The 9,478-nt window shown below is 39.0% G+C and overlaps 1 protein-coding gene across 6 annotated transcripts in view; it reads left to right on the top strand.

Moving 5' to 3' along the window:
* LOC122883626 (kelch-like protein 12) overlaps positions 1 to 9,269 on the top strand; it is a 9,547-nt gene extending 278 nt beyond the window's left edge. The window contains exons 2-14 of one of the 6 annotated variants that reach the window (XR_006379671.1): positions 1 to 72; positions 600 to 826; positions 1,180 to 1,333; positions 2,212 to 2,429; positions 3,333 to 3,482; positions 3,608 to 3,722; positions 3,822 to 3,928; positions 4,019 to 4,214; positions 4,353 to 4,511; positions 6,045 to 6,143; positions 6,228 to 6,414; positions 7,859 to 8,296; positions 8,886 to 9,269. The exon at positions 1 to 72 is cut by the window's left edge and continues 40 nt beyond it. Coding sequence is in view for 5 of the 6 variants with exons in the window: in XM_044212595.1 (XP_044068530.1) it covers positions 15 to 72; positions 600 to 826; positions 1,180 to 1,333; positions 2,212 to 2,429; positions 3,333 to 3,482; positions 3,608 to 3,722; positions 3,822 to 3,928; positions 4,019 to 4,214; positions 4,353 to 4,511; positions 6,045 to 6,143; positions 6,228 to 6,414; positions 7,859 to 7,985 (1,797 nt within the window). In the remaining variant the exon portion in view is untranslated. Of the gene's footprint in view, positions 73 to 599; positions 827 to 1,179; positions 1,334 to 2,211; positions 2,430 to 3,332; positions 3,483 to 3,607; positions 3,723 to 3,821; positions 3,929 to 4,018; positions 4,215 to 4,352; positions 4,512 to 6,044; positions 6,144 to 6,227; positions 6,415 to 7,384; positions 8,857 to 8,885 lie in introns of those variants that run through there. The other 5 variants (XM_044212598.1, XM_044212599.1, XM_044212595.1 and 2 more) reach the window with 5 other exon arrangements.
* The last annotated feature ends 209 nt before the right edge of the window (positions 9,270 to 9,478 follow it).

Here is a 9,478-nt window from a genome sequence, read left to right as displayed (position 1 = left end):
CTGCTTGCTTGCTAATGTGTAGCTATAGTTATTGCCTCCCAGTGGTGGAAAAAGTATTCAAATCTTTTAACGGTAAGTTGCATTAGCAATACCATACAGTGCACAATTATTCAATTATAAAGCCCTACATTAAAATGTCACTAAAGTAACACTCAAGTAACGTTTATTAGCAATGAAAAAATATTTATGTATCCAAATTGAAAGTCCTGTTCCTGAAGAAAGGACCCTATCAGTCCATTTTTATTAGTTTACCATATGTTTTGCATAAAATTCTTTATCTGTTGACTACAGCTATCAGACAAATGAAATAAATTAGTATAGAGTATAATAATTACCTCTAAAATGCAGGGAAAATATCACAAATTGGACATACTCAAGTTAACAGTACAGTGCTTGAATATACTTTACATCTTTGTTTCTCAGCCTTTCTAACTCACACCAGTAACATCAAATATTCTTTATTTCTGTCACTATGCAACACAAAGTCTTCTGTTTGAATCTGACACCCATTTAATGCACACATATATACACTAAACACTCATAGTAAGTGCTCAGTGTGCAAATGATGTAGTGAAGGGTGACTTGTCTATCTATTTTAGATTCCTGGAGTAGTTTGAGATCTTTGAGAGATTCTCAAGGCATCATGGCTCCCAAGGACATAATGACCAATTCCCATGCCAAATCCATCCTCAATGCAATGAACTCACTTCGCAAGAGCAACACACTCTGCGATATCACTCTGAGGGTGGAGAACACAGATTTTCCAGCTCACCGAATTGTCTTGGCTGCCTGCAGTGACTACTTTTGTGCCATGTTCACCAGTGAGGTAACGCTAAAAAAGTTGGAGTACTCAGTGCTAACAAAGAAACACATTGAAATGTTACCATTATTTACCTCTACAAAGTATGTTACATATGGTTTGATAGAATTAAGATTATAAGGGAAACGATGCCCCAGTTACATATCTGAATATGATGTTTATTCTTCACTCTGGTTTTGTTTTTTGTTTTATTTTTTGCTTTTCTGAGAAGCTCTAAGGCAGTGTTACTAAAGAAGACACAGTTGACAAGACAATTATGGGCAGTTGGTTCAAGATGATACCCAATGCTTATAACTAATCCCGAAACGATATGTTTCTTGTCATTATACCTGATAGTCTCTGTTTTTGTGGCCCTGCAGCTTGCAGAGAAGGGGAAATCTTTTGTCGACATCCAGGGGCTCACTGCATCGACTATGGAGATCCTGTTGGACTTTGTCTACACAGAGACTGTGTTAGTCACAGTGGAGAACGTACAAGAACTGCTTCCTGCAGCGTGTTTGCTGCAGCTCAAAGGTAAGTTTAGGAGTGCCTGCTGTATCTTGATTTGAAAAGTGTGTGCTTAAGCCAGCTGATATCCTTGTGAATATTGGCAGAGGGTATCTGCATGTCTTGAAAAGTCTTAAAAAGCATTGAATTCAGTTTCCTCTGAAAAGGTCTTAGAGGGTATGAAAAAGTCTTGCATTTAATTTATTTACTTGCCTGCTGTAGGCAGTAATGTTAATTATAAAATGTTTTTGTATATGATTGCATGTTGGGAGACGTATACACCTATAAACTAAAAGTGGGATTGTTGTGGCAGTAGATTGTGGGTTTTGGATCCTTTTTTGTGGAGTTTCAGTCAGCACCATCTGACCTGTAGCAAACAGTGTCACTACTGCTAGCTACAGTAGCAAGGAAGCTCATTGTCAAATGGCAAATATAGATTTTAGCAGAAACTTAAATGAATCAATCATTTTAAATTGGTTAATCCATCCATCCCTTTTATGCCGCCTACCCGAGTCTAGGTCATGTTAATTTAATTAATCATATTATCAGGAATTATTGTTATATACTGCTGGGGAGTAATGAAAAAATGTGATATATCAATAAATAATTCTAGGCCATAACGTTTTTTCCATCATACTTTCAAACTTTGGCCGGTAAGATCGTGAAACAGGTATTAAATTGCATTCTATGTGGTATTAAAAAGGTCTTTAAAAGTCTTAAATTTAACTTTGTGAATCCTGCAGCAACCGTGATTCACGGTGGCATGGCACCACTTTTCAAATATAATGGCTTTGGCATTTCAAAATTAAGAGTTGTTGAGTGACATGAGAGTCATGTCTATCAGGATTTAGCTGAATTTGAACGATACATGTGTGTATATACAAATGTATCTTTGTTTTCCTCAGGGGTGAAAAGAGCATGTTGTGATTTTTTGGAGAGTCAGCTTGATCCCTCCAACTGTCTGGGTATTCGTGACTTTGCCGAAACTCACAATTGCCTTGACCTGATGCAGGCCGCCGAGCTCTTTTCCCAGAAGCATTTCTCCGAGGTAGTTCAGCATGAGGAGTTCATGCTGCTCAGCCAGACCGAAGTTGAAAAGCTTATAAAATGTGATGAAATCCAGGTAGGAAAACTGGATGTCACTGTCATTTGTACTTTTTTGGTGTTATTGTCAGTTGTACTATGGATGCTGCTTGATATGAAAACTATGGATAACTAAATATGTTATTTGAAATACCTGAAACCATAACGCCATATCTGCTTCCCATTATATCTGTGTACTGTATATAACTACTGTAATTGTAATGGTTAGAAGTGGTGTTAAGGTGCCTGAAAATCAACTTAACTAAAATAGTATAGTGTTAACTGAGCTTGACTTTCACAGCTTTCTTATTGTCTTTCAAACACCTGAGTGCAACAAAGAAAAGCATGTACCAACCTGCTGTAATCTCAGTCAGTGCCCCCCTCCCAATTACAGTCACTTTTGCAGAGTGACAATGAAATTGCAGAGAAGAAAACCTGATTTAAGTTTGCCTTTGTGCTCAGGAAATTCCTGTTCCCAACCACATGCCTTGCTTTGTGAAAACAGTTATTATCACATGAAGATTTATAGATCATCAATTCTCTGAAATGGTTCTTCCTGTCATTTTTTGTTGTTTTTAGAATAAAACTAGACCATACATGTAAATCACAGTCACGCATAATTTGCCCTCAGTAAAACCTTTCTCTTTGTGTCATCTTTCTCATGTGATTTTAGGGTGAGAATTTATGGCTCGTTTTACCTTTAGCAGACTTTGAAGAGAACATTGTTGCCCACTGTAAAAATAAAAAAAAATTAATTGCAATTGCTGAACAGTTAATGATAATACTTATAGATAGACGGCTTAGCTACAGTGGTTGCATCACTAATGAATATTGTGCAACATCTTTAACTGCAGTTGTCAGATAATTGTTTGATTAATATGTGGATTTACTGTCTTTTAATGTAGCTGTAATTCTTCTTACCGTATATGCTGTGTGTATGTAGGTGGACTCAGAGGAGCCTGTATTTGAAGCTGTGTTAAACTGGGTCAAACACAACCGAAAAGAGCGAGAGCCCTATCTGCCAGACATGCTTGAGTTTGTTCGAATGCCGCTTCTGACCCCCCGCTACATTACAGATGTCATTGATGCTGAGGTGAGCCAAGCGACACACAGCAGGTTATTGTGTAAACATACGGCAAGCTTCCAATGAAGGATTATGTGTTGCCGTATATATATTACAGTTGCCACCATCATTAAGCAAGTTTTGATACGTTTTAGCCCCTCATTCGGTGTAGCCTGCCATGTCGAGACCTTGTTGATGAAGCCAAGAAATTCCACTTAAGACCGGAGCTGAGGAGTGAGATGCAGGGCCCACGCACACAAGCAAGATTAGGTAGGAATCCTGTTTTAAATAGCTATATGCATGCCTCCTATATACCTACTTTGTAATCCACACTGATAATAAATACATTTTCATTCGTCTTCTTTTCAGGTGCCAAAGAAGTCCTGTTGGTTATAGGTGGGTTTGGCAGCCAACAATCGCCAATAGACATAGTTGAGAAATATGATCCGAAAACACAAGAATGGAGCTTCCTTCCTGTAAGTGTTGAATATTTGAAAGAGAGCCTTGTGATTTTATTTTTTTATCTCAGTGGATTTGGCTAATACAGACAGGTATGTTTTGAACAGAACATTGCACGGAAAAGGCGCTATGTCGCCACAGTGTCTCTCCACGATCGTGTTTATGTGATCGGAGGCTACGACGGTCGGTCGAGGCTCAGCTCCGTGGAGTGCCTGGACTACACAGCAGACGAGGACGGTGTTTGGTACACCGTCGCCACCATGAATGTGCGTCGTGGCCTTGCTGGAGCCACAACACTCGGAGGTGAGCGAGCTTCTGTGCCAAATGACTCACGCCTTCACCGGTGTTGCCTTTCTGTGAAATCCCCTTTCTTCTAAGGCATATTTTAACAACACTGTTGTGATTTTTCCATTTTGTTCCATCTTATTTGGCTCTCAACAGACATGATCTATGTTGCCGGTGGCTTCGATGGCAGCCGGCGTCATACCAGCATGGAGCGATACGACCCAAACATCGACCAGTGGAGCATGCTGGGAGATATGCAGACAGCTAGAGAAGGAGCTGGTCTGGTGGTGGCCAGTGGGCTAATATACTGTCTAGGTATGGACAGATAGTCTAGATGTCTCAGTCTTCGATAACTTTGTGACATAATACGGTCATATTACGACTGCAACACATGATTTTTTTTTTCATTATCAATTAATTTCTGATTGTTTTCTTAACTAATCATTTAATCTTTTTGTCTATAAAATGTCAGAAAATATACTTTCCAGAGCCCACGGTGTTGTATTCAACCCAAATACATATAGTTTACCATCATATAGGGAAAAGAAAAGCAGCAAATCCAAGTCATTGTGCTTGAAAAATATCTGAAATGATTAATTCATTATTGTAATAGTTGACAGTTAATTTTCTTACCATCGACTAACTGATTACCATATTGGCCCAAATGTAAGACAACCCAGATATACGACGACAACCCCCCTCCTCCCTTTTCCAGCACCTGTTTTTAGAAAAAGACTTTTTGAAGATACAACATACTTTCGCATTAGTCCTGTTGGGAAAGTTTCTCTCAGATAACATTAATCTAAGGAGAAGAGAGTCCTCATCCTTGAAACCTTTTCTATTGTAAAAGTGAAACATAAAATAATACCATTAAAGCAAACAAAAATCCCACAGTCACATACTCACTTTCTCCTGTCAGGCTCTTGAAAGCAGCCAAATTCTCAAGAAGTAAGCATTTTTCAGACTTTTTGTCTGTGTAATTCTTGGCTGCTTGACTGATGCAGTTCACGGTCCATTTCTGCAGTAAAGACGTTGGGATACACTTGGGACTCGTTTTCACTTGTCATGAATTTCATCCCCTCAGAAACTCCTGTAGGTTTAACTGGGCTAACAAAATACGCTGATGGTTGATTAACTCTAAATGACAGACTTGAAGACATTTGAAACCTTATCTGTTTACACCTCTTAAAGAGGGAAAACAAGGAAATTATGCATACCAAAAGAAATGTGGAATGAACTATTTAACACAACCTAGCAACATTAAGGCTACGAACAACCCATAATGCAACACTCTCTGTAAGACCCAGTGGCACTCTCTCCATTCAAAAACAATATATCTGATGTTGTGAATACATAAATGTCAAGTCCTGGAATATGGTACAATCCCACGTTTTCAAACACAGTTTTCCAGAAAAAGATATTTTCTTATATTTGGGCCAATACAATAATTGACTAACCATTTCAGCTCTAGCTCATATTGCGAAAATGTAGTAAACTTGTCAAGGGCTGCAGCTACCGATTATTTACATTAGCGATTAATCTGACAGTTATTTCCTTGATTAATCGGTTCATCTTTTGGTTTATAAAATGTCACAATTTACTATGGGGTAAGATAGAGGATGTCATCAGTTTGCTTGCTTTGTCCAATCAATCCTCCAAAATCCAAAGATTTTCAATTTACTATCACACAAGACAAAGAAAAGCAGAAAATCCTAACAAAGTTGGAACTGGTATTGGAATTTTTGCTTGAAAAACAATAATCAGAATAGTTGCAGATAATTTTTCTGCCAGTCGATTAATTGAATAACACAGCTCTACACTTGTCATTTCCCTGATACTTCCTTATAGGTGGATACGATGGACTAAATATCCTGAATTCAGTGGAGCGGTATGACCCACACACAGGCCACTGGACAAGTGTTACACCGATGGCCACCAAGCGGTCAGGTAGGTGAGAAAAAAGAATGAAGTAAAATATCACAAGTAATTGTGCGTGTTACTGTTTATCTGAGACTCTTCTACTGATTTCAGGGGCTGGTGTGGCTTTACTCAATGACCACATCTATGTAGTGGGAGGCTTTGATGGTGTTTCACACCTCGACTCTGTTGAGGTCTACAACATCAGAACAGACTATTGGACCACTGTAGCCAGTATGACCACTCCTCGATGTTACGTAGGAGCAACCGTTCTCCGAGGACGTCTCTACGCCATCGCCGGGTAAGAGAGGGTGTCCTAATGTCCTTCTTTCTGTGACAGTGGGTTTTAAAGGATAGGTTCGAATTTCTTCCAAGTTTATTTTCATACAGCACCCACGTGTATGTTGCGAGACTTATGGGTCGCTGTCCCTGTTCCTCCTCTCCATACTGGCCCAGAAGTGATATCCTGCAAAAATGCATCCTGAAGTTTAGCCAAAGCTAATCTGAGGCTTCAGCGGTCTTAATTAGCCAAATCAAGTGTAGGTTTATTGCCGGTGTTTTGTCCCGGCAATTCAACTAACAGGACGATTCCCTCCACCGCAGCTGAGCAAGGAAACACTGTCCAGGGAAACAGAACAAGGGAATTTTCTACAAAAAAAGACACTCACTTGAACTCAGATGGCTCAAGCTTCATATTTGCTTTGGCTAAACTTAACAATTTTTTTGCACGGAACAAGGACTGTGGATTTTGTTCCTGATTTCTTACTGTGTAGTCGGGGAACAAGGGGATCTCCTCATGGCCAGTATGGAGAGGAGAAATCATTACAGAAACCAATGACTCTCTCAATGCCACAAAGTATTGTATTATGGTAAACTTTGAAAAAAATCCGAACCTGTCCTTTTAAATGTAGGATAGATTGAACATAGATTTTCAATAATTCATTGCACATTTGAAAGAATTTCAATGGTTGAACCAAATAAAATAGAGTGTATGTGTATGAGTGTAGACACATACTGTAATTAAATACATGCAAGGGCACATTCCCGATTGATTTACTTTGTAACATGAATGCTGTATTTCTACTATTTATCTGGTGATTGTTGATTGCCGTTGTTATAACAGAGCAGTAAAATCCTTCCTCGTAGTATTTTAACCCTCTGTGCAGCGTTTTTGGCGTCTGATAAGCCTTCATACTCATATAACTGTCACTCAAACTGGATTTCCTGGATCATATTTTTTTGTCTCACCTCACTTTGTTTCCTCTGGACAGCGTTTCCTGTTGAGCTGCAGTGGGGGAATAGTAACAAGAAGAGGAAATGTACTAAAAAGAGAGTAATTTTATCTAACTCAGACTGTTAAAGCCTCATATAAACATTTGAATATATTTTTGCACAGAACAAGGACTGTGGATTTTGTCTCCCTTCACTTAACTTGAAAATGCTTAATAAGAGATCTCATAATTGCCAGTATGAACAGGAGGAATTATTACAGCAAGCAAAACCTGTTTCAGTGTTCATATGGGCACCTGTCTGTTGTGTGGTATAAGAGTTATATGAGCTACAGACACAAGCTGCAAGTGTATTTTAACACTCTGTCTGTAGGTAATGTATCTGTTTCATGATTAAGTTAAGCAAATTTGATCTTCTTTTTCTCTTATCTTGTACAACATTACAGTGTAGAGAAGTGCTGATTGTTGTGGTTAAAACTCTCAGTTCCTCTCTATTTGTCTCACATCTCCCTCTAGATATGATGGGAACTCTCTTCTCAGCAGTATTGAATGTTACGACCCGGTTATCGACTCCTGGGAGGTTGTTACTTCAATGGCAACACAGCGGTGCGATGCAGGCGTCTGCGTTCTACGAGAAAAGTGATCTTTGCTAAGAACAAGAGCCACAAAAGGAAACGCAGACAGGAGGAGACTAGGATGCAGCTAGACTAAAATGCCACTAAAACAGAGCCACAGAGGGAGATGTTTGTTCGCCAGTATGCAAATAGGTACTCTCAAATGAATAAGCGCAGCAGTTTGGGCTGCCTCCCCTACTGGATGGTCAACCCTCCGACACCTGGACTGTGCAACAGAGATTCAGCTTCGCCGTGGTAGACTTCACCTCAAAAGAGGCCTCCAAGGAGCCCATCACCACTTGCATGACTCTCTTCGGTGGTACTTGTTGCTGTCTTACCTGTGAGATTATTTTTTCAGTTTGTCTTCAAAGTGCAATATATTTCTACTCATCACAAGAAAACATAAAAAGAAGGAGCCAAATTAAGCTCCAGTTGCTGCTATATGCCTTATGGCTTTGGCCTACATCAAACAGTGAACATCCATGTTGCCTCCCATTAGACTTTGATGATAGTTACAGTACATTGGCTTATTATCGAGTGTACTCATTCGGCATTTGCAAGGTCATTAATGAGTCAGTAATTCAACCCTTTTTGTAATTCTTCCTGTGAACAGTGCTTTTAGATTCAAATCACTTTAATACAAAAGGTTTAATACTTACTGTTGCTCTCAGAAGATATATTTAGAGATAAATATTGTTTTAGAAAATGACTGAATTGTACCAGTTGACTGATTATTTTGTCCCTCCGTCTGGCACAATTGGAAAAATCACAAAATAGTAAGTATGAGGTGCATGTGATTTGTTTTTCTTCCTCAGCTTATAAATTTGGACGTGTACATGTAGGACACAAAGTCATAACATCACTGTTGCCTGGGAAGTGAATAAACACACTGAGAACTGACACTTTTTATCTGTGGTGCATCTTCTCAGTCTGTAAACGCCTGTTTAGTGATGCAGAGAGACAAAACGCTGTATATTCACTTCACACGTTGTCAGCTGAGTCAGTGGCATCTCTGGGTAAGCAAAGTCATCATTCACATCCGCAGAGCAAATGTGTAGAATCATCCATTCACTCGGAGCAGTTTAACAGTTTGATGTCTCCAAATTCACCAAACTGTAGAGGGTAGACGCATCAATTTTATCCCTGTACAACTTAATGTGTCCATTTGAACATATGGAAACAGTAAAAACTGAATGACCACATGTCACCAAATTACTGGTTTCACTGTCCAACCTCCCAATGTTTTTTATTTTAATAAGAATAAGCATTTAGTGATGGCTCTATTGGGTCTTTGCATAGTATTCTTTCAAAAACTGGATTCTTATGAAAACTGGATTCTTTATTCATTCTCCCCAGAGAGTGAATCCAACTAACTTTGGTGACCCCCTCACTTTTCTTTTCTCCAACACCACCATGAGGTTGACATTTGTGGTTTTGAGTGAAATGTCTCAGAAACTCTTGGATCGATTTGATATGAAATTTGGTACAAACATTCATGTCCCCCTCAGAATAAATTCTAATA

The sequence above is a fragment of the Siniperca chuatsi genome, linkage group LG10, assembly GCF_020085105.1.
Source record: "Siniperca chuatsi isolate FFG_IHB_CAS linkage group LG10, ASM2008510v1, whole genome shotgun sequence".
Taxonomy (NCBI): Eukaryota; Metazoa; Chordata; class Actinopteri; order Centrarchiformes; family Sinipercidae; genus Siniperca; species Siniperca chuatsi.
This window is presented reverse-complemented; position numbering and strand designations above follow the sequence as displayed.